General features: G+C 46.6%; 1 protein-coding gene across 4 annotated transcripts in view; it reads right to left on the bottom strand.

The window, feature by feature from the left end:
• MTTP (microsomal triglyceride transfer protein) overlaps positions 1 to 25,240 on the bottom strand; it is a 61,056-nt gene that overhangs the window by 15,686 nt on the left and 20,130 nt on the right. For 3 of the 4 annotated variants that reach the window (XM_053253880.1, XM_053253879.1, XM_053253881.1), the window contains exons 2-11: positions 24,908 to 25,095; positions 23,477 to 23,620; positions 19,617 to 19,724; positions 18,143 to 18,259; positions 15,720 to 15,859; positions 14,785 to 14,935; positions 7,545 to 7,705; positions 3,534 to 3,702; positions 2,425 to 2,532; positions 665 to 877 (exon numbers count right to left, since the gene is read on the bottom strand). In XM_053253880.1, the coding sequence (XP_053109855.1) occupies positions 665 to 877; positions 2,425 to 2,532; positions 3,534 to 3,702; positions 7,545 to 7,705; positions 14,785 to 14,935; positions 15,720 to 15,859; positions 18,143 to 18,259; positions 19,617 to 19,724; positions 23,477 to 23,620; positions 24,908 to 25,095 (1,499 nt within the window). The remainder of the gene's footprint in view (positions 1 to 664; positions 878 to 2,424; positions 2,533 to 3,533; positions 3,703 to 7,544; positions 7,706 to 14,784; positions 14,936 to 15,719; positions 15,860 to 18,142; positions 18,260 to 19,616; positions 19,725 to 23,476; positions 23,621 to 24,907; positions 25,096 to 25,240) is intronic. The other variant, XM_053253882.1, reaches the window with a different exon arrangement.

The raw sequence follows: 25,240 nt of genomic DNA, 5'->3' as shown, positions 1-25,240 counted from the left end.
CCTCTGTTTGGGGGCCACAGATCCCTCAAGAAGATATTATCAGAAGGCACAGAGCACTTCCGGAGGTAGAGAAGATCACCGAAAATCACTCCTCCCCCATGACACATGCATTAAGAGAAGCCTTCCCCTGCAAGGACACAGCTCCCATTGAGTCCTCACTACTGCAGTCAGGATGTCAGCCATTCTTTTTCGTACTTATAAAGACAGCAGGTGCAAGAGACATCTTAAAAGAGGCATTACCCCTTTTCTCTCACATTGTTCTTCAAAGATTATGCCTGCTATGACACATCATACATGTATAATCTGAAATCAAAGACATCTTGCTTCAGAACTATGGTTTTCCCCATGTGCAAATGTACAGGTAAATCAATGGATACTTTATAGATTAATCAGCTAACACTCAGTGGTTGGGGCAAGGCGTTAAGTGTTACCTTCTCCATGATCCCAAAATGCCTATCAACGACATTTCTTGGGAAACACTTTAAGGTTGCTTTTTAAGTGGCCATTAGGACCCCTCTGGCTTTAAAGAAGATATGAAAGGAATATAACAATAAAAAGAATTTAAAAACCACCATTAATTAAATGAGGGGTCATGAGGGAGTAGACCATATTTATATTTGAAAGATTTGCATACACTCTCCTTTTCCTTGTGGGGATTTTTTACCTCACTGGTGATGAAAGAGTGTTCATATCTTTTTAGAGCAGTAAGCGCTGCATTGCTGACAGGTCCTTCTCCTGACTCCGCGTATTTCAGAAGCTCTGGAATCGCTTCTGGCAGAAGAGCATTGTTCAGAGCCAGAAGGTAGGTCTTCACATCGTTGGCCTTCTCTGCCCTCTTCAAGCCTCCCAAGATCAGCTTCTTGGCTTCTAAGACAGCCTAGAAGCAAAACATTGCCCCTTTTTAAGGAACAATCATACTGGAAAAGAATTGACACCACTGGGTATTGACAGTACCTTGCAGAGAAACTCAGAAGAGTTGGCAGAACAGGGAAGCATTGATGAGACCTAGGAATCAATGCATCAGTGTGCATGCACAAATTTTAAAGAAAGCCCTCCTTATTAGGTCTGAAGTCTAGCCATGATGTTTTTATGATGCGAAACTGAACTGAGATCAAGCCCCTCGCTATGAAATCACTGGAAAAAATAAAGTAGATCCATCTTCTTTTTTTAAAGGAGACAGCTGTCTTAAGATATGTGAGCAAATATTGTTGTGACTATTTACGTGTTCTAGTGCAAACAAAATGCTAAGGTGCTGTAATATGGAACTGACATGATTCAAGTCCTAGAGGGCTTACAATCTAGATTTGATGAACACAATAGGGATGGATGAACAAGCAAGCGAGAGTTCAGGGATTGACTATGTGGACTGGAAAGAGTTAGGATAATGTGGGAGGAGATCTGGGTGCTTTCCAGACCAGCTGTTCATCAGCAGCAAAATGCCTCCATTTGGACAAGTCGCATTTGGAACAGAAACAGTAGGGGGAGCAGTCTCGCAGCAACTAACAACCTGAAAAACAGCAACTTTTTCACGCCAGATACACAGTGTCCTTGCTCCATATTGCAGCAATTAAATTCAAAACAAGGCATTGGAAATGTGAACTGCACCCTGCTGTCCACGTAGGGACTGCAGTGTCACGACAGAGGAAGTGTGGAAGCACACTTCCGAGATACATCCTGACCCTGTTGTAGGGTCCAGTCTGGAAAGCGTCCTGGTAACAGTGGGAGGAGAGCTGGTAGCAATCATGACTTGTCTCCTTAGCTAAGCAGGGTCTACCCTGGTTGCATATGAAAGGGAGACTTGACATTTGAGCACTGTAAGATATTCCCCTCAGGTGGAGCCGCTCTGGGGAGAGCATCTAGGTTCCAAGTTCCCTCCTTGGCATCTCCAAGATAGGGCTGAGAGAGATTACTGCCTGCAACCCTGGAGAAGCTGCTGCCAGTCTCTGTGTAGACAATACTGAGCTAGATGGACCAATGGTCTGACTCAGTATAGGGCAGCTTCCTATGTTTCCAATGTTGAAGGAGTGGAGAAGGTGAAATAAGGATGATTCAGAAATTTGAAGAAATTTGAAGGAAAGGGGAATGGCTTGAGGTATAGAAAAGTTGTTTCAGGTATGAGAATCAGCATGAAATAAGGCACTAGTAGTTGTAGTTGAAAAGGGATATATGAATAGTTGTTGTAGTCCAGTAATGGAACACATGCTTGCAAGTAGAAAGTACCAGGTTGAATCCCCAGCATCTCCAGGCAAGGCTAAGCAAGACCCCTGAAACCCCCCTGAGTTGCTGCCAGTCACTGTAGATAATACTGAGCTAGATGGACCAGTCATCTGACTCTGGAGAAAGAAGGGAGCTTCATAGCTGTATGATTGTCCTTCTGTTTTCAACACAGAGGAATCTGCGCATAAGAAGAGAGAATATACATACGGGCAGTTTGCAGCCTCCCTTGTCACACAGCTTTCTGATGAGTGCCCCAGTGATGATGACAACCGTTTCTCGGATTTCGCTGTTGCCAATCTGACTCTTATAAGTATTCTGTTACATAAAGGGGGGAAATTGTTAATCTCTGGTGTTTAACTTCAGTAGCCCCATGTGCTTGATCCCCTAGAATGTGTTTACACCAGCTCCCCACCCCCACCCCACCCCCCCCACCCCGCCCCACTGCAAGGGATACATTCTGGGCAAAGCTGGGAAATGCCAAATCTCATGTGAAGTCACCATTTAGTGCCTGACTTGCAGATGTGCTTGCAGGTAAGTAAGTTTCTTATAGCACGGGATTTCATTTCCCAGCAACATTCTGTGCAATGTCCAAACAGACACCATAGCAAATATGGGAAGGAACAGCTCCCCATGAAGAACTACAGCAGATCTGCTGAACAACGAATGACCAGTCCTGGCATCTACTTCAGATAGCAAGTCAAGAGGCTTACATCCTCGTTATTGTTATAGAAAACAAGGCCCATTGTACAAAGGAACCTGCAGCCCTAATCTATACCTGTTTATTTAGAAGTATCTCCAACCAGAGGTGTAACTATAGGGGGGGCAGGGGGGGCACGTGCCCCGGGCGCCATCTTTTCTGGTCACATGGGGGGCGCCGCCATGACAACAAAATATTTTTTTAATTTTTTTTAAAAAAATTGTTAATACAAATGTTTCCTGCTCAGTGCAGCAGCGCTGCAGCAGTCAAGGGAGCGCATCGATGCCCCCTCCCCCACGAGCGGTCCCTTCCGCGCTGCCCGCCCCCCCCCCATTGCTTTGCTGGCGCCTGGCGGCCAGTCAGTGGCCTGGCTTGGCGGCGGCGGCGGCGGGCGCTTGTGAGGAAAAACCTACGTATAATGTAGTATGTTGGGGGCGGGGGCGCACGGGGGGCGCCATTTCAGTGCTTGCCCCGGGCGCCGTTTTCCCTAGTTACGCCTCTGTCTCCCACTGAATTCTATAGGACCTCCTCCTAGATAATCCATAGGACTGCAGCCTTACTCTCTTTCAAGAGAACCACATAGCTATGCAATGTGTCCTTTGCTGTCATTTTGACTTACTATTAAGGATCTGAGCAGTAACTCGTTGGGGTGAGAGGCAAATCCACAGGCATAGAGAAACCGTTCCTGAAGGACAGAGCCACTCTGGTTCTTGAAATCCAGAAAAGCTAGCATGGCCTCCAGAGAGGCTGAAGTCTGTGCAGAGGTTACGGCATCAACAAGCTGGGGACTGTATGACAGGGCAGAGCAGGGAAGTGAGAGTTAATAATTATTTGTTTTAAAGAACACTGTTGTATCAGATCTTGAAGCACTCTGCTGACAAATGCATTGGCAGAATGCTTCACACCAGCACTACTAAGTTCCAGCAGCTTTTCGGCACTTGGATTCAATTATATACACACTACTTATAGGCAGGCACGGCTGGTGAACTTTCCTGGGGCGGGGCGGCTTCTTTAAGGTAAACGGAGCTGCTGCTCTGTACCGCCCAGCAGCCCCTGCAGTGGGGAATCGCCTCTGCCACTCACCTTCGCTCCTGCAGAGGCCGCCAGCGGCCAGGTGAGTGGCAGAGGCGATTCCCCACCGCGGGGGCTGCTGGGCAGCACAGAGCACCGGTTCAGTTTACCTTCAAGAAGCCCCCCCCCAAGGAGAGTTCACCAGCCACGCCTGCTTATAGGCAAGCTATATTGGTCATCTAAGGGACTCGGAAGTAAGTAGGCTCAAAGGAGAGGCAGAGAGGAGAGGCTGTAGCTCATTGGCAAAGTACGTGATCCCAAGTTCAACTCCTGGCATCTCCAGGTAGGGATGTGACTGGGAATGATTCCTCTCTGCAACTCTCTGGAGAGTCTCTGCTAGTCAGTGTGCACTGGGGCTTCCCAGCCTTGGATCCCAAGATCTTGTTGGATTCGCATCTTTCCCAGCCACACAATGGCTGATGATGGAAGCTGTAGTTCAACAACATGGAAACTCTCTGAACTGGTTAGGCCAACAGTCTGACTGAGCAGAAGGTACCCTCCCTGGCTCCTAAACAAATTCGGTCTACAACCTGGATTTTCCAGACAGTTTACAATGATACATATTTCCCAATTAAGCACTGGAGTGACTCACAGTCCCGCTGTTAACACAACACAGTAGGCAGACACAGAAGCTTGGCAAATGACTGGCCTATCCAACTAAAATACCATTACTACTGTTCTGTAGTGCCCACAAATTGCCAAGACGTGCCGTTTCATGAGAACGGGGACAAGATACTGCAGGCAGAGTACAGTACCCTCTCCTTGATAGCAGAAAGTTATGCTGTTGGGAAAGCAGACTGTTTTCTACCTCTTTTATATTGCCTAACAAACATAGGACAGATATCCACCCCACCTTTGATATGAACATAGGAACATAGGAAACTGCCATATACTGAGTCAGACCACTGGTCTATCTAGCTCAGTATTGTCTTCACAGACTGGCAGCGGCTTCTCCAAGGTTGCAGGCAAGAGTCTCTCTCAGCCCTATCTTGGAGAAGCCAGAGAGGGAACTTGAAACCTTCTGCTCTTCCCAGAGCGGCTTCATCCCCTGAGGGGAAGATCTTGCAGTGCTCACACATGAAGTCTCCCATTCATATGCAACCAGGGCAGGCCCTGCTTAGCTATGGGGACAAGTCATGCTTGCGACCACAAGACCAGCATCTAACAGATAAACGCATATAATAGTTTATAGCAGTGGTTCCCAACTTTGGGTCCCCAGATGTTGTTGGACTGCAACTCCCATCATCCCCAGGCTCCCGTCATTGTGGCTGTGGATGATAGGAGTTGCAGTCCAACAAAATCTGGGAACCCACGGTTGGGAGCCCCTCGGTTCATAGAGCCAGTGAGTTGCCTTTTGATCCAGGTGACACTGGGATAAAATCACAGGTGTGTAATGGGTGTCAGGATCAAACCCCTGAAGTCATCTCTAAATAAAAGCCAACACAAATGACGAAATGGTTGCATGGAAGAGACCAATTTAAATTGCTCCTTGCGTAGCTGCCTCTACAGAGCACACCCTGTCAGCTCGCTGTTATGAAAAAGCCCTGACCAATGGGTTTCTTTCTTCACATGGTAGATTGCAGCAGATGAATGGTTAAACACATGGAGCCAACTCAAGCATACGGCCCCAGAGGCTGTTCTCACACGCTGCCAAAGCCAGGCTAACAAAGCCCAGTCCAGTTTTGTTTGCGCATAAGAACTGCCAGGATCATGCCTGGCCTCAGCGGCAAACCTGTCTCCCAAGCCACCCTCTTAAACGGGATTAAGAGAGCAAGTGCTCTCTTAGCGCCCCATTTTTCTGCCCACCTGCCAACCCCAGCTGAGCTGGCAAACAGTGGGGCTCCTGGCCAGCTTCGGGGAGGGGAGGAACATAGGAAGCTGCCATATGCAGAGTCAGACCATTGGTCCATCTAGCTCAGTATTGTCTACACAGACTGGCAGCGGCTTCTTCAAGGTAGCAGACAGGAATCTCTCTCAGCCCTATCTTCTTGGAGAAGCCAGAGAGGGAACTTGAAACCTTCTGCTCTTCCCAAAGCAGCTCCATCCCCCAAGCGGAATATCTTACAGTGCTCACACATCAAGTCTCCCATTCAAATGCAACCAGGATGGACCCTGCTTAGCTAAGGGGACAAGTCATGCTTGCCACCACAAGACCAGCTCTTGCGCAGTGCATTATGGGAGTTGGAGGGCGCGCGACACGAGGAGACATGTCCTGGTACCCTGACTTCCAAGCTACCTGCAGTAGCCAGTAATCACCTGGATAGGCAATTCATTCGCCAAACAAGCAGAAATGAGTTGTCTGTGGGGAGGTAAGCTTTTTAAGGCTTCCTCCCTGCTGACTCTGTTGCCCTTTCCCACTGATCATGAGAAAGGGTTCCCAATCTTTTAAGCCCTCATGAACCACCCTGCAGCCCCTCCCTGAAACTAATTCTCTCCTTCCATGTTGACCATGGTTAATGGGATGTGAGCATTGTCCAGTCTTCTGGTTAATTTAATCAGGTTCCCTGCTTCATCAGGATTCGAAACGAGGGTTTGATCTGGTTAAGAGGGCACCTGGCTAGCAATTGTGGCTGAGGTTATTGCTGGTGTATCTCAACCACAATTCAGGCAGAAGAGGGGAAATTGCTCTGGGGAGAGAAAAGATTGTGAGGAGGTTGCACAGCTTGCTCTCACTCAGATCACTGCGATTAGGTGATCTGGACTGTTACATGTATATTAGTCTATAGACTCTCAACAAAAAAGACCTTTTATTGCACAAACTAAAGAAAAACTAAATGTTGGTAAATATAAAAACATAAGATGTTTCAATGTGACACACCATCTTCAGTTAAGTAAAACAAATGAGCACAGATGAAAACCTTGGTTCCCCAGCTGTTAAATTCCTTAGACGTGATAACACACAGTTCCCTGACTGGTGGAGAGATAATGAGTGGGGGTCGGGGGGAGAGAAGGGGGAAACACCTGATTCTTCTCAGAAGCTAATAAACTGGTGTCCCTCACATGGAGCTATAAGGCTGCAGAAATCCCCATTATTCCCTATGGGGGAAAGCTTAAAGACACGCCAACTTCAAAAATTCTTTTAAAATCACACTTCTGCCTAATTTCTTTGAAATTTGGGTGGTAGCTTCCACCCATTGGGCACTACCACCCACCCCCCTCTTTTGCCCCCGGAACTCTTTCTTTGCCCCGAATCAATTCAGATTTGGAAAATTCAGGTACAAATTGAATCTGGGGTGATTCAGGGGCGGGGGGGAGATTCGGACCCAAAACAAATCGGGGGTGATTCAATTTGGGTACAAATTGAATTTTTAAAAATCAATTCATGCACATCCCTAGTTGTTAACCGTTGCTTGTGTGTATTAGCCCTAACAAAATCCAACTATTTATTATCATTATAGAAGCAATGTCTCCACAAAAGTGGTTTAGTTTTCAACTTAAGCCAATGAGAAGAAAGCATTAGCCATTGTAGATCTACCCTGCATCCACTTGCATCATGTGGTCATCCTCTCTCAATGTATGTGCAAATTTAATACTGCAAAATAGATAGTTAGCAACTCACAGCACTTCTACACGGCTTTCAGTCCTCAGTATCTGAAGGATATCTTCTTTTGTGGCTTTCCTCAGGTTTTGAATAAAGGACAAAAACCCTCTCACAGCATCAACTTTGGAAAGGTTTTCTGGCTCCAATTGCTTTCGGATGATCTCCCAGTGCTGAGAAAGCTGCCAAATGAGGATACAAAATGTCCATTTTTTGGTACTCATTGCAATTGGTCAAAAACATAACCACCTACCCATATCTGACAAGAATGAGGGGCAGTCTGTGGTATTGCAGTCCCCAAGGCAAGGCGCAAAACTGCTGCCCCACAACCTTGGTGAGGCCAGTCCCCTTTCAAAACCAACCCTTTCAAGCTTTGAAAGTGCATGGGAGCAGGGAGGAGGTTGCTAGCAGTCTCCTCTTTTCTCCTCACATTCCTTGAAAACTTTGCAAGAAGTGTGAGGAGAGGCTCTTCTCGCAAAGTTTGCAAGCGTCAGATCAGTCCCAAAGAACTGTTCCAATGGCGACAGCGGCGGCGGCGGAATTTTGCCACCCTGCTGGTGCCCCAGTAATCTGCCACCTGAGCCAAATGCTTCACCTTTCCTTACGAAAGGGCCACCCCCTGACAAGACCTCAAATGAAAAAGCCAGCTTTATCCTAAAGGAAAAAATGGGTTGAAGGTTATTGTCCAACAAAAACTGACCAATTGAACCCACCCACAGGATGCATTCCCTCCATCATGGGTCCATGTGGCACACAAGCTCTGCCTTGGCCTATCCACTCAGCTTAATGTCAGGCATTTTGTAGTGCTCACTTCTTATATTTAACTTGTTAATAGTATGAGCATGTGAAGACTGAATGCAATTCTGATAACCAGTTTAGGCAGAAATATTTTGCATTGTAGGCTGACAAGTTTATTTTGAATGAGTAATTACTCACACAGAATGCATATGCTGCATAGATGTGGCAAATGTTTCCAACTAGCAGTGTTATTTGTAATTATGCTTATTTGATAAACTGAAAAAGCAAAAAGTGAACCCATAGCATGACACATTACTTAAGCATTGACCCTACGAAGCAGCTGCCTCGGGCAAAGAGGTGAGCAGACTTTCACAAGGTATTTATGGAAACATTTACTAGAAATGGTCCTCTCACCCTTCTGCTCTGTAACCGGAAACAAATTATTAATTAGTCTATAACCTTAGACAGTGACACTCAACTATGTCTTATGTATCATTTACCAATAAGATAATTTATCAGAGAACTGAAGGCATTATTAAAAGACCTGACATTACCCATAGTACACACACTGAGGCAATTCTCATCACCGCAAAAAAGCAGGCTAAGGGAACCTAGCCCAATTTTGGGTGATCATGTGCTGCAACAGGAGCCCCACGGCTCCCAGCCATCTTAATGACCCCTCCCCTTAGCCCAGGTTAGCAGAGCAAGCACTCCGCTAACCTGGGTTTCCGGATCGCGTGCCACCATGGCATGATTCCATGCCACAGCAACACATGAGTAGACCCCTGGCTTGGGGAGTCTCTCCAGGATGCCCTGCGTGCTCACGTGGGGCATCCTGGAATTTCCAGGGGCCAGGCGGCCCCAGATCCCCACAGCCCCCGCCGGCTCCGTGATGGAGTCGGCAGTTGTGTGGGCAGCCGAACTGGGCCCCCAGGGCTCCGCGGGCAATTGTCTGCAGGAAAAGCAGGCTTGAGATCTCATTTCGGCGAGTCTCTGATTGTGAAACTTGCCTCATTGTGTTTTTTTCCAGCCCAACCATGTTCTTTGGTCAAATTGTTTTGCAAGTCCTTCAGACAGTTCCAGAATCAATTTCCAGAAGCACCACCAGCACTGCTATAACATCTGTGTGCGTAACTTTGTGAGCTACTTCCACTGAGCTACTGCCCTCCTCTTCCGTATTGCACTTAATAAGTTATCAATTATTAATACAAGGTCAGGACTATTGCCACAGTCGTCACTTCCATTCCTCTTCAGACGTTATATGCTCAGTGGAATTTAAATGCCCACAATGTGTTGAACTGTAGGTCCTTTCAATCCAGTAATAGTCATTTTCAGCTCCTTTTCAAACCAGATTTTTGTCCCACAAAAGGTAAACAGAAGGTTGGGTTGTGTCCTTTCAAGCAACTTGCCACAGAGAAACCGAGAGAGTATTTGGGCCTGCGCGCTACCACATGCCTCCACTTCTGTTATCTAGCATTATCTATGGCATTCCTTGGAGAAAGCTCAGCTGTTCTTTCCAGCAATGTTTATTGCAGCTCCCCTAACTGGGAAACCACATCAACACCAGCTCAGCCTCTGCTAAAATATCCTCTCTCCATAGGGTCAATATTAATAAGGAACAGAACATGATGTCCACAAATAGCACTACCATTTCAAGAGTACAGAGTTCATCTTACCTGGATTGTGACTAACCATAATTAGGTAATAATGATGAGTGAGGTGCAGGCTAGTTCCTGTGAATTAGTGACCAGCAGTGGCAGGGAGGAGGTGTGAATAGCTCAGGGCGCAGGTGGAGGCGATAACCTCAACTGGTCACAAATGCCTAGCACCGCAATCAATTATTCAGTATTGGTTTTGGAAGCTTAGAGTGGGCACTGGTATATTATGCAAGGACAGATGGATTCATAAATGAATGACAGAAATCCTTTATAGGGTTTAATCAACCTGATGTAGAGTCATGGCTAAGTGTGCAAGCTTGAAAGTCCCTGGTACAATGCCACCTTAGCCATGAACTCACTAGATAAACCATGAAGCTATTATGACTATCACCGAAAGCAGGCTAAAGGAGACTAGCATGCTTTCTGGTGATCGTCAGAACCACCAGACTTGTGGGTGAGCCCGGAGGTTCTAAGACGGCTAGCCCGCCTAATCCCCCCTCCCCTTAAACGAGGTTAACAGAGTGAGCACTCCATTAACCTTGTTGTTCTACTTGTGTGCCGCTGTGGCACGCGGCGACACGCGAGTAGACCCCTGACCGGGAGGCTACAAGCAGCCTCCTGGGCTCGGGGGTCTCCCCAGAATGCCCCATGCACTCATGTGGGACATCCTTGCACTTCCGGGGCCTGAGTGGCCCCTGATTCCCACAGCCCCCACTGGCTCTGTGACGGAGCCACAAGTTGTGTGGGTAGTCATGTGAGTAGTCCTGTGGGTGTCAGGGCTCCGCGGGCAATCATCTGCGGGGAGAGCGGGCTAATCATGTGAAGCGCCTCCATAAGAGCAAGCCACTACCTGCCAGCTTCAATTTGTTCAGCCATCTGAAATATGGGAATAATAAAATGAACCCATCTGACTGCCTGACAAGTTGTTATAAGGCCTACTGTAGAGAATGTATGTGAAGCTTTTTGAACATTCTAAATTGCTAGATGAATACAAACATTATTCTCCACACTCAATATCTCAATCCAGGGCCTGTCTGCTTCAGGGAGTATCTCCTCCCATAAGTGTTTCCTTTCATCAGAGCTACTCTACTTCAGCCCTCCAGTTGTAGTTAGACTACAATGCCCATCATCCCCGACCACAGTGGCCAATAGTCAGGGACGATGAGAGTTGCAGGCCAGCATCTGCAGGAGGGCTGAGGGAGGCTCTGTTCTGCATCCTTCAGCCCCTTTCAAAGCCGAAGTCTGTGAGGCTGAGCCCTGTGGTAGCCCCCACCTTATGCTGCATCCTGCTTAGCAGGGTTCATTTAGTGCTCTTGTGGCTGCTGGCATTCCATGATGCTAAAACTTGGCTTTTCCAAAAGGTGTGTGTTTGGGTTTTTTGCTCACTAAAGGGATGTGTTTAAACAGCCGTCAGAGCAATTCTATGGTCCCAGTTGCAACAATGGCTAATTACAGCAGTGTAGCTTCAGCATCAGGGAAGGCAGGGTAAGGCGTGTAGAGGGGTGCAGGAGGCTGGTTAGTGCCAGCCCGGACACCACTCTGTCATCCACTGCTGCTGCCCTTCCTCTCCCCACTGGGGCATGCTGTTCATTTCCCCCGCTCCACTGGGGGCACCACTCCTTTCCACCATGGGACACCAATGCCTGGCTTGGTGGCATAGTCTGAAAGTGCCTGCCACCACTGCCCCAGGAGCATAGCCTGGTCATGCTGAGCACCCACCTGCAGACAGCAGGGGGCGTTATCTTCCCCTTTGCCTCAGGCAGCAGCAACATGTCTTGGATCATTCGTTTTCAGCACAGCAGAGTCAGGAGCCTTTGCATCCCCCGAACAATATGGCAAGCAACAACTTTGCCAGCTCTTCAGGGGAGCTTTTGGAGAGGGTCTGGAGGGCTGCAGAGGCAAGGGAGGTCCTCCACGCAAAGGTCCATGTGGCTCTTTGAATCCCACCCTATGCTAGGATCTCTAAAAGGAAGTAAAGGCATGCACACAAGCAGCCCTACCCTGGCTTGCACAGCCCTACCTGGATAGGGCTGCTTGCATGGCATACCAGGATCTGGCCCACTAGGTAGCCCGAATTTTCAACCTGGGCTTTTACTGGGGTAGAAAGGTGCGAGTGCGCCCTTCAACCAGAGTCTCCAGTCGTATGAACTGCATCAGGCTGCCTGCATACAGAGCCAGGAGGCTAGAATGCCTGGCAGCAGGGAAATCCTAGAATGCCTGGAAATCACCTGCTCCTCACGTGGTGCATTGTGGGATTTCTAGAGGCCAGGCTGTGTTTCCCCGGCCTCCAGATGGCTGGGCTGCTCTCAGCAGCACAGCTCATTTGGGCGGAAGACTGGCACAGCTGATGTGGGTACACGAGTGGTTGTCTGGGGCAGGGAGGATAGGTGCAATCCTGCCTCCCCCCGCCGCACTCCACAGTCCAACACAATTAGGTCATGTGAACAACCTTAGTATGTTCAGAAATAGCATGCGAGGGAGGGACAAGTTAAAAGCATTAGATAAACCAAGGGGAGATGCAATTGGACTTCTGTAAATGTAAGACTGTCCTGCATACCATAACAGAGTAAGATGAATGTATACTATGATATGCAAGGGCTAGATGCTATTATTAAGTCCCTCTGGATACCATGCTCTATTTATAACCCTGGCCTTTTCATAGCACTTACAGTAAAATACAGTAACCAGTGGGAAAGCAGGAGCTTATTCTTAGTGTCCCATTTGCTTTATCGTGGAAACCATGTGCCTCCTTCCCCATCCAGTGAAGCTATTCTGACAATCACCAGAAAGCAGGCTAAGGGAGCCTATCCCGCTTCCTGGTGATCGTCGGAACCACCAAGTGGTTCCAAGGTGGCTAGCCCGCCTAATTCCCCCTCCCCTTAAATGAGGTTAACGGAGCAAATGCTTCGTTAACCTCATATTTCTGCTCATGTGCCGCCATGGAGCGCAGCAACACACAAGTTGACCCCTGACCAGGCAGCTACAAGCAGCCTCTCGGTCTCAGGGGTCCCCCCAGAATGCCCCCCATGTAGGGCATCCTGGAACTTCCGGGGGTTGCACGATCCCCGCAGCCCCCACCAGCTCCATGACGGAGCCGCTAGTCATGTGGGCAGCCAATGCGGCTGCCCACGGCTGCAGTGCTGATCATCTGCGGGAAGAGCTTGGTAAGGCACTTCACACTAATCGTGTGAAGCGCCTCAGTGTTTTTTAAGTCCTAGATGGGGTTTATTTTGACTCAGGAAAGCTGAATAATTATACATGCAGATTCAAATAGGGCAAACACCAGACAGAACTGTATGATGGGAAGAACTGCTTGGCAGAAACAATGACAGAGAAAACCACAAAGAGGAAGGGTTCATCTCTTCCAGTTATTCAACATTTCCATGCTTATTTACATTCTGGGCTGACACAGAGGTAATTCACACAATCAAAAACTGTGTTCCACCTGGGTTTGGGAGCTGTGTGTGCTCCCAGTTTTCAGCTGTGTGGAAGCAAGGTAGGAGGAAAACCTGTGTTGAAGTGATTGTGTGGAAGCAAGGTAGGAGGAAAAGCTACCTTTGAGTGTGTAGATGACCTCACAGAGCCACTCCTGCGCCATCTTTTCCTTAACTTAAAACAAAATTATACCACTCATTGCACAAAACAACACTGGGGCTATTCCCACGATCAGGCGAAATCGGGCTAGGCAAGCCCGTTGGCTTCCAGGCGGTTAACCTGCCAAACTCTGCACCACAGCAACTCACGAGTAGAACCCTGACTGGGAGGCTTAAAAGCAGCCTCCCAGCTCAGGGGTCTCTCCAGTACGCCCCACGTGGTTGCGCCGGGCATGCTGGAGCTTCCAGGGGCCGTGTGGCCCCCAATCCTTCCAGCCCCCGCCGGCTCCATAACGGAGCCGGCAGTCGTGTGGGTGCCCGATCCAGCCGCCCAGGGCTACCGCCCTGCTCATCTGCAGGGAGAGCGGGCTTAGCCCACTCTTCCCGCCAACCCTATGGAGGGGTGTCTCCTTGATCGTGAGACCCGCCTCAATGTCTGACAATAAGTTGCTGCCAAACCACCTAACCCAATCACCAAATAAAATGCTGTTCAACCGTACACGCAATAAGCATTTTACTAATCAGCTACCTGGATCCAACAGTGCCCAATTAAGTCATAGTTCTTGTTTGTTTTTTGAAAAAGCGTTGTTTTTGACAGTGACTCCACAGCCACAACTGTACAGACATTGAGGCTGTTCTCACAAGCAGCCAAGACCGGGCCGGGGCAGCCCAGCCCAGCCCTGCCTTGGCTGCCTGTGAGGACTGCCGGAAGCCCTGGGGCTCCTGGAGGCACCTCAGCAACAAACCCACCTAGGGAGCCCACTGGTTAGCTCAAGTTGAAGGTGCGAGGGCACCCTTAACTCAACCTAACTGCTTGTGGGTCAGCATCAGCTGCTCCACTGGCACAGTGCATTGTGGGATATCCAGGGGCTGGGACAATCTATCCCAGCCCCACGCCTCTGCATTTCCTGGGGCAGGGGCGGACCAGCTGGACGCACAATCCACACACCCAGATAGTCCTGGTGATCATCTGCGGGGAAGGCAGGCTTTTGCAGCCTTCCTCGCCGCCAGTACAGGGTTCTGAGGGACACCGCTGCTGCCAATACCTTACTCATGTATTTTTTTCTTCAGCTCAGAACTTGAACACAGGACGTTGCCTTATACTAACTCAGACCCTTGGTCCATCTATCTTAACGGACTGGCAACAGCCCCTCCACAACTGGAGGTGCCAGGAATTGAACCCGGGATCTTCTGCAGGCAAACCTGACACTCTACCACTGAGCTATAATCCCATCGGCAAAGCATATGCACCTTGATCTTTTATTTACTTACTGAGGGACAACTTTTGCAGTCATCTGTGACTGGCTCTGCCACCAATGAAATTGCTACATAATTTGAATCCAGAGACTTGACGATGCTGGCAACTTGCTTCCCAGCCATTGGCCTTGGACCAGCTTCCGTTGACTTCAGTTCCAATTTCTGCCTGCATTGAAACAAAGCTTGAAATCTCAGTTGTGTTTTGAATATCTACTTTACAGACATATCCCCCAACACTGACTTAAACGGTCACTCATGTTTATTGTCATGTATGCACTGATTGATTTCAGCATTTGTAGGTAGTGACTGCAGGACCTCACATTCTAAGCTATCTATAACACAGTGACTGTCCTAGGCAAGGCCTGAGTATATCCTCTGAAGTGAAGGATTAGGTGTTGCTACAGGCTTAAGAACTCTTGAGAACTTGACGATTTTTTCAAAAAAGCAGCGAACATTCTAACACTGAGCTTGTTCAGGGATGCTGCACGAGCTAATTGCATGAAATCTGAAGCGTGTGTTCCAGACTAGTGTTACACTAGCAACAAGGTGTACAACATGTGGCAAGTCTCGTATGTTTTTCAGGGACCCTTTGCTCAAGGGCACAATTCTGAAAATCCCTGAGACATACAAGCACAGCATTAGTCAGGATGTCAGCCAATTTCTTGTCCCAAAGATAAACTGGGGGTACTATCATCATCAGACCATAACATGGATTGTGACAATTAATCAATTATCTGAGCAGAAGTAGAAAACTGAAATTAAATCACTAGTTAAGATGATAAGAACACAGAAACATTTTGAGTTTCTCAGTAAAGTTTCTCAGACTAGCAATAAAAGCATTAGTCATAGGATCTAGCTACTAAGCATTTTTTGCCCCTCCCCCCAAAATCAACCAAATGTTTGATTTGAAACTACTTTTGTAGTTTCAAAATGTTTGGTCTGAAACTTACTTTGAAACTACTTTTGCATCAGTTGCTCGACGAATATTCAGGCTCAAGATGTGGTTTTCTTCTGCCCGTACAGATTTAATAAAAGTGTCCTCAAGTACATAAATTGTGGCAGATGTGGATTTTTTGCTGACATCTAAGAGCTGAAAAAGAAAGATGTCTGAGAAGCAGAAAAAGAAATAAGACCAGATCCTACCTCTTCGAAACATGCAAAAATGTATTCTGGTATGCTGATATGTACAGTGCAGGTACATGGATTCTTTTTTATTTGAGAAGATAAACTAGGACAGCTCCATGCTTTGTGCAGCAAATATGATTGGGCCAGGATCTCCAGATATGTGTATATAGATGTTTGAAGATGTGTGCACACACATGTATGCTATGTACACTTTAGGGCAGTTCCCATGACCATAAACTGGTTAGGAGACATGTCCTATCTAGTTTTGGGAGCTGGGACACTCCCATTTTGCGATCATGAATTAGATTAAAAACAAGGTGAGAGGTGGGGAGCTGATTGTCTGTCAAGCCCCAGCTGGAAAGTGATGAGCATATTCTATCTGGATTCTGTCCCCAGCTTCTGAATGAAGTGGGCAGGAAAACTGCCCTAACCAGCTGGGGTTTGACAGATGATCATGCTCCCTGCCTCTCACTTTGTTTTTATCTAACACAAGATCAGAAAATGGGAGCGCACCCAGCTCCCAAAGGACTCGTCTCCTACCCAGTTTATGATTGTGTGAACTGCCCTTTTATGTGTTTGCTGTGGCAACACTTGTGCATCACTGGTGAGAACACAATAAACAATGTTTGCCATGTAAACTGTGGGTTACCCTTAGAGAGGATATAATGGAAGTGTATAGAAGTAGAAATGATGCAGAAAATGTGAATAAGTCCTAGAACTCTGGGTCATCTACTAAAACTTATCAGCAGAAAGTTCAGGATAAACAAAAGGAAGCATTGCTTCATGGAACAAATAATTAAGTATGCACTTGATTGAGTTAGGGTGATGACCACTAGCTTTTATGACTTTAAAAAACATTAGCACTTACAATGAATCTGCTGATGGCTATTAGTTATGATAACTCCCAAACTGCAGCTTCCTTATTCAGCGTTTTATACCCCTGCTTGCAAAATGCTGGAGACAAGTAGGGGATGCTTATTAGGGGTGTGTACGAACCGAGGGGGTCAGCCACGCAAATAGCACCCACGCAAGCATGGATGCCATGTGTGTACTGGTGCCACGTGGGGACACTTGGGACAAGAGCCACTGCAGCAGGAAGCTGCACGCGGCAGCAGAGAGCAGGTAAGCAACACCAAATTTTGTGCGTTGGTTTGGCGCCAAACTGGTTCAGACAAGGTCAGTGCCACGGAGAAGGGAGCAGCGAGAGGGATCTTTGTTTTTTAAAAGAGAGCACCCTGATCTGCCTTTGAATGGAAGACTACATGTGAGTACTGTAAGATATTCGCCTTAGGGGATGGGGCCGCTCTGGGAAGAATACCAGCATGCTTGCATGCAGAAGGTCTCAGGTTCCCTCTCTGGCATCTCCAAGATAGGGCTGAGAGAGACTCCTGCTTGTACCCTTGAAGAAGCTGCTGCCAGTCTGTGTAAACAATACTGAGCTAGACGGATCAATGATCCGACTCAGTATAGGCAGCTTCCCTTGTTTCTATATGGCTGGCCATTGTTGAAGGTAAAATACTGGATTAGCAGGATCTTTGGTGATATCCAGCAAGGTCACTCTCATGACTTTAAATCAGGTCTAGCAACAAAGGATTGAAACTTGAGAACCATTCATAGCATCATGGGCATCTGGGGGCGGTGTGGGGCACAAGAAGGGGGCAGTGCCCCATCCTGGATGGAACCTGTCCCACTGAATTCTATGGGGCGTACTCCCAGGTAAGTGGGTATAGTATTGCAGACTTTGTCCCCCTGCCCCCATCCTGGAAAAAGTCCTGTAGACACCCTCAATTGAGGGATCCTTAGTATAAATCACTGCCTTATACCTCATTTCTTAAATCAGTTGTACAACTAAGATGTCATTGTTCCTGGTGGTTCCGTGTTGGGCACAGGGGCATAGCTATAATTGAACAATGGGAGCACAAATGTCCCTGGGCCCCTGAGGGAAGGAGGGCCTGCCAGCTGAATGAGAGCCGGCTCTTCATTCTCCCCTCCTGCCTCTCCAAAGAAGATGGCAAGGGGCAGGGGCCACTCAACCATGCTAAATCCCTGGTTGGGTATTATGCCTTAGAGTTACCAACTAAGGCAGATAGTTCTGGATTCCACCCCTCCCCCCAATCCCCCACCCCATATTTTTCATGATATAAAGCCATTAAAATCTCAATTGGAGACTGATGCTGATTCCTGGAGATTCCAGGCTAATGCTAGGGGCTTGGCCTGTAGTTTGTAGAAGATATGAACCATACTGTACCCAATGATGGCTGGTAAAACCTGACCGTTCTAGCTTGCAAGAGTTCATGGCTCTAATTTTAGTGACTTGATTTTGTCGAGCCTGGTAGGTAACATTGCATCTCCCACAAATATCCACCTAGAGGAAGGATGATGATATACACATTAGTGTATCAGTGACATCCCCTTAGCCCTACTCCCATTCCCAGGATCAGAATATCATTAATAGACCCCAAAGCCTTGGAAGGACAAATAGTTGTATGTGTCCAGGCACCCAAATTTTATCTCTGTGAGTAATTTTCAACCACATGAGCAGCGCAGCATAAGAGGCCTCAAGGAGAGGTTGTCATCATTATTATTAGCTATATTGCTACTCTGCCCTTCCTCCAAGTAGCCTACAGAGTTCTCCCCGCTCCCTCAGGTGCCATAGTTTAGCCTCAGAACAATTCTCAGAGGCAGGTTAGGCTGAGAGAGAGCGACTGCCCCAAGAACACCCAGAGATGGCTGAGTGGGGAATTGAACCTGTGCCATCTGAGCCTCTCCATTCCTAGTCCAATCACTTTAAACCACTACTCCACATTAGCTTTCAGGTTAGCTGCTTCCTTACTGGTATCCTAGCTAAATAATGAGGATATTCTCACAATGGGGGAAAACCGGGCCAAGGGAGCCCAGCCCAGTTTCCCCCCATCGTGAGAACCACCGGGCTTGCAGGCAAACCCAGTGGTTCAATGGTGGCTAGCCCACCAAAGTAGCCCTCCTCTAAAATGAAGTTTGCAGAGTGAGCTCTCCGCTAACCCCGTACTTTCAATTGTGAGATGCTGCGGCGCAGCTCTGCACCATGGCGACTCATGAGTAGACCCCTGACCGGGAGGCTGCAGCTAGCCTTCTAGCATTGCGGGGTTTACCCAGAATGCCCCATGCACTTGCACGGGGCATGCTGGGACTTCTGGGGGCCAGACAGCCCCCGATCCCTGCCACCCCTACTGGCTACGTGATGGAGCTGGTGATCATGTGGGTGGCCGATCTGGCCGCGCAGCGAGAGCTTGATGCTCGTGTGCAGGGAAAGCGGGCTTGACCCACTCTCCCCGACAAACTCCAACCGGCTCTCCACACACCTAGTGTGGAGAACCTCACTGAATTTGTTTCTGTAGTATATATAAAGTCAAGAACACACAAATCTATTTTTCTCAGCATTGATCACTTGAGATTGCTTAGCATGCATGATATAATACAATACCTCAATATTTATTTATTTATTTATTTATTTTATTTCACATATTTCTATACCGCCCAAAACCTACATCTCTGGGCAGTTTACAATTAAAATCATTTAAACATTAAAATCATTAACACTAAAATCAGTTAAAACCCAACATTAAAAATATTAAAACTATAGATCTAATATGTATTATAAATATTTTTATTTATAATAAAATAATTATATTTAATTATTTAAATATAATTAAAATATATCAATGCATGATATAATACAATACCTCACTGGCAGTCCCGGAATTCATCTGTATCTGAAACAAACTAGCCAGGCCTCTCTTGATATTCTGAATAACAACAGGTTCATTTGCAAAGGAGTAGAAGTTCTTAACCTGAATGAAGGAGTGTGGGGAATGTAATAGGCATGAGGTTCATTCTACCTGATAACTGCCTTCCAGAATTCTCACCATATTACATTTGATCAAGAAGACCTTGAGCCGGGTCTCACGATCTGTTTCTTTGAGTGAGTGAGGAAGGAGCCCTGGGTGGCCGGATCGGCCGCCCACACAATTGCCGGCTCCGAGCCGGAGCCAGCGGGGACTGGGGAGCTCGGGGGCCGCACGGCCCCTGCAAGCCCCAGTATGCCCTGCGCGAGCAGGTTCGCTCTGCAAACCTGCTTTTTACCAGGGGTTCCAGAGCGGGTTACCCACTCTAGAACCACTGGGCTCACAGCCGAGCCCGGTGGTTCTGACGATTAACAAAAATCGGGCTAGGCTAATCGTGAGAATAGCCCCCTTCTCTTGACAAATCCATAGTCATCTTCAGTAAGAGTTCTGAGTAATGGCTACACCAAGAGTTCTTAAACTCGGGTGCCCAGCTGTTGTTGGACTACAACTCCCATCATTCTCAGTCACAATGGCAGAAGACCATTATGGCTGAGGATAATTTAAGCTGTAGTCCAACATCGGCTGGGGTCCAAGTTTGAGAACTCTTGGGCTATGCTACTTAGTTAAAGGTAAATAGATCTGAAAAGTAGGGGAATAAAATTTTATTTTCAGTTCAGCAGATCCTAACAATTTCTGTAAAGAACTGGAAAATGAAAGAGAATAATGAAAAAAAGTGGGGGGGAGTTTAACAATATTAATATATTTGAGAACTGATGTAGGCAATTCCATGGAGTCTTATACTTGAAAGACTTATGTAAGATAAATCCTGTCTCAGGCTTGGGGCACACGAACTGGATTTGAGCCATGGCAGAGGGACAGACAGAGACAGACAGGGAAATTCTAAGTCTTCTCCCACCATAGCCACAATCCAAACTGGGCACCCCCGCACATGGTATTTCCCTTGCTTAAAAAGCTTGCAGAGGAAGCTGTTTCCTCAAGGGAAATAGCACGTATGGGGGTGCATGATCTGGACCAAGGCTAAAGCAAGGGCAGAGTATTAAACTTCCTGACCACCCCACTGTGGTTCCAATCTAGTGCACGTGCCCCTGCTCATACTATTTACATTAAAAAAGAAAGAAAGGAAAGGAAAAAATTCAGGGTCAAATGATGCACTGCAGCAATGTTTAGTTTGATCCTAAGCAGGATACGATACAGAATAGTCCTAATGCTCTCCCCAGTTTTGTAGTAATCCCTTTCTTACTACCCAGCAACATTTCAAGATAACATATGTCTTGAACTTCAACCTAGCCTATAATCAGGTAAAAATGAAACAGCAAGTAACTAATCCAGTGGTACAGACACGTGTCAAACGCACAGCGATCTTTGAACTGTCAGGCAAGGCTGCTGCATCTGAACTTAACATTAGACTTTGCACCTTCCGCTACTACTTAAGGACTTGAAACCTGCAATCCTTTTTACCCCTGTAAACTATCATTGCAATAAAAACATTATCTGTTATGGGCACATGCGGGGTGGAAATCACTTGACCATCTTTAGAACAGGAAAGTAAGAAAAAATTGATAGTTTGTTCTCTTGGGACACATTTTCACTCTTGCAACACCCCATGTTATGATGCATACTCCAAGTGTGCATCATTATGAGATAGTTGTGAGTGATGTTGCCGCAAAGCACTATCCAGTGCAATGCAAGTGCGGAAAATCTGTTCTGCTCTGCTGCTTTGATGACAGATAAAAGGGTTGTTCATACTGCATGTGAGTCATCCCACATCCTGTTCCATCTCACCATGCCACCTCTCTACATGTTCCGGCATTAGGACAGTATTTCATCACTGGTGCAACATCACCAGCAATGATGCTGTGTTGGCTCACCAGCCTTTGACCCTACACATTTCCTAGCATGATATATCAGCAAGTTAGGATTAGTTCACACAGTTCAAACTGCCTTGCATAGTGCATCCAGATTGTCCCTGAGGACACAATTTAATAGAGAACAAGACAGATAGCCCAGAGCATCCCTAAATGGAGTCACCAATGAAAATTCCTCAGAGTAGGGCAGTTTACAGATGTGGAATTACCTCCAGGAAGCTCCAGCCATACCATGGCCACATGTCACAACCTCTGAGCAGCCACATACCGAATGATGGGTCAGGTCACATTATGTGCAAGCATGTTGGACTGTGTGCAGACTGATCTTCCAGTCTGCATCAAAGGCAGGGACAAGATATTGTCATTCCACCCAGGCAAAAAGGTCAACACTGTTCTGAACTGACAAGGATCAGAGAAGTCGTGTGGTTTCCAGCACATGAAATAGAGACTTCGTGGAGGGAATGGCAGACACTTGGCCTTTTTGCAGCTGCACAAACCTAGCCGGCTGACAGTATATGTGGACAGGGTAGGCAGGAACTGGTATGGAGAACAGCAGACTTGATTCTGCTTGGGTGGGCTGAGAGCATTACAGGATGTGATAAATATACTGAGGCTATTCTCACAAGCAGCGGGAACCTGGCTAAGGGAGCCCAGCCCAGTTCCTGCTGCTCATGTGCTGCAACAAGAGCCGTGCGGATCCTGGCAGGACATCCTCCGTAAATGCCCCACCCTTACATGAAGTTAGCAGAGCAAGCGCTCTGTTAACCACATTTACCTGATTGTGAATCGCCACAGCAATGCCGTACAGTGACTCACGAGGAGACCCCCAACCAGAATGTGTAAAAAAAAAAGTGTACAGACATCTGTACACCAAGCTAGTGTATTAAATAAACCTTGGTTTGTTGCTTGTGTGGGTTCAGACAAGCAAACAGGTTTAACAAAATAAACCTTGGTTCTGCATTATATTTGAACTTGCCCTTTGGGTTGCTGTGGGCCATCTGGTGTGAAGGAATCCCATGTGCTCTACAGAGTGCTCAGTACTCTCAAGCTAAACTATGATAATACAGGAGAACTCCCGTTATTTGCGGAACCACTACCCACGGTTCTGCGTATCCATGGGTGTAAAAAAGACACACAGCCTCTATATCCGTGGATACGAAAGAGTTAAAACCCATGGGTCCATGGATCCTAGAGAGCCAGAAATTACCACGGAGGTCATTTCTGGCTGCCGTTTTGTGTTCAGGAGCCATTTTGTGGCTCATTTTCTTAAGAAATAATGAGGGGAAAAATGAAAGTCACAATTCCCCATCATTTGGGACTTCTAGGGGGCATGGCTGGACACCTACAGAACTTCAGAGCATGGTAGAGCACTTTATTTGGCCTTTTTTTGCTTTCCCCCACTTCATTTTTACCACAATTTTACAAGTCTAGGAACCTAAGCCCCGCAAACCCATTGATTCCATTACTCAGTATCTGTGGTTTTGCTATCTGCGGTGCACCCCACCCCCCGGAATGGAACCCTGCAAATAATGGGGTTTTCCTGTATTTCTTTGCACTGGCTGAAGAATAAAGATGACACTTTCAAACAGGCCCCCACAATTCATGACCCAGAAAGCAAAAGGCAGCCCACAAGCTGTGGATGGCAGCTCTCCAGGGACTTAACAAACCTTCTGGTTTTGCTGCTTGCCTAGGAATGCAAAACTACAAGGATGGTAGTCAAGTACCTGTCCAGCTGCATTACTGAGCTGTGTTTCAATTATAATTTGTGAAGGCCTGCATTAAATGAAAACATGCCCACAAGAGATTACTTGTAAATTAGCTCCTAAAAGGGCAGAAACTTTAAAATAAAGGGTTTGGGGTTTTTGTTTTTACCTTTCCAAGGGTCCAATGGAGAACTACGGGTCTTTTTAAAGCTGCCAGATATTCCTTTTCAATTATATTATCTGCATTTTTTCCTTTAAACATGTTTTTATTTGCAGGACGCTCATACAGATTTTCAACTGTGACATCTGTTATCTGGAAAAGCAAAAGGGAAAAATACAATGAAAGTTCTTACCCTGCATTGGCAGAAGTATAGCCTGCCTGGAATTTTTCCACTTTTTCCACACCTGCTTTCAGTATACATCTTCTGTTAAACCTGTACAATACTTGTCAAGATAGATTTTCAAAACGATTGTGGAATTTTTATTTTTATTTGCAAACCATTGGTTTATGACAGTTTCTGATTAAGAAATTTGTCCAATACAAAGACTGTCAGAGTTGTGAGGTTTCTTAGATCTTTTTAACTAGATACATGAGGACTGAACCCAAGATCTTACATATGAAACTATCTTATAGTGAGTGAGGACATTGGTCCATGAAGCTCAGTATTGTCAACAGTGACTGACAGCAGCTCTCCAGGGTTTTATACAGCTCTACCTAGAGATGCCAGGGATTGAATCTGGCACCTTCTGCATGCCAAACATGTGCTCTGACCACTGAGCTACAGCCTCCATAGGCCTGCACTCAGATTTACTTTTAAATTGAATGCCAGTGCAGCCATTCACCCAATAGCATGTATGCATGTACAGACATCTGAATGCAAGTACAACATAATGAGATTGTTTGCACAATCAAAAATTGAAGTCACTTACACAATCAAAAACTGTTCTACCCAGGTTTGGGAGCTGTGGTGCTCCCAGTTTTCAGTTGTGTGAAAGCAAGTTAGGAGGAAAACCTGGGTAGAAGTGGTTGTGTAGAAACAAGGTAGAAGGAAAAGCTATCCAGCTTTTCCTCTTACCTTGCTTCCACACAATCACTTCTACCCAGGTTTTCCTTTTAACTTGCTCCCATATAACCAAAAACTGGGAGTACACACAACTCCCAAACTTGGGTAGAACAGTTTTTGATTGTGTGAATGACCTCAGTGTCTGAACAGGGCTACGGTTAGCAGGAAATAGGTTTAATATTTATTTATTTATTTATTTAAAATATTTCTATACTGCCCAAAACTTGCATGTCTGCAAGTTTTGGAAAAATATGCCATTTCTCCTGCTAAGTAAGCAAAGAAGCACCTTTCAAAGGGGTGATTCTCTAATATTTAGTAAGAGGAAAGCAACTGGCCCTATTCAACCCCCGCACAGCATCCCTCCAGTAGGTATTGTTGATGACTACCTTCTGTTTCATTTTAGACTGTGTGTGAACCCATTGGGGGACAGGGAAACACCTTATTCTTCTATGTAAACCAGTTTGAGAACTTTTAATGTTGAAAAATGCTATATAAATAATAGTAATAACAACAAGTATTTCATATTGATTGCCTACCGCAATTTTGAGGAGCTGATCATCATCATTGTTGGGATTTCGCCATACTAAGTTGACATCCACTCCAGATGAAATCCGGTAGCCCGCACTGTCCTGGGGTGTCCCTTTCAGCCTGTCAATAAGCACTTCAGTGGTATAGGCAAATTTATATGTTTTCTCATTGTTTATCCGTGGACCAGTATTATGACCTGTGTAAGAAAAGAAACGGAGAAATCATTACATCAGGGATGATAATGTGAGTTGCCAGGAATCAAGCTACCTGCAGGTCATATCCTCCAACCTGGAAGCATACTTTCTCATTCCAGAGTGCTGGGCAGTGTTGCTTAGTAGTGA

The sequence above is a fragment of the Hemicordylus capensis genome, chromosome 5 (genome assembly GCF_027244095.1).
Source record: "Hemicordylus capensis ecotype Gifberg chromosome 5, rHemCap1.1.pri, whole genome shotgun sequence".
Classification (NCBI taxonomy): Eukaryota; Metazoa; Chordata; class Lepidosauria; order Squamata; family Cordylidae; genus Hemicordylus; species Hemicordylus capensis.
The sequence above is the reverse complement of the archived record's forward strand: the minus strand, read 5'-3'. Positions and strand labels throughout refer to the sequence as shown.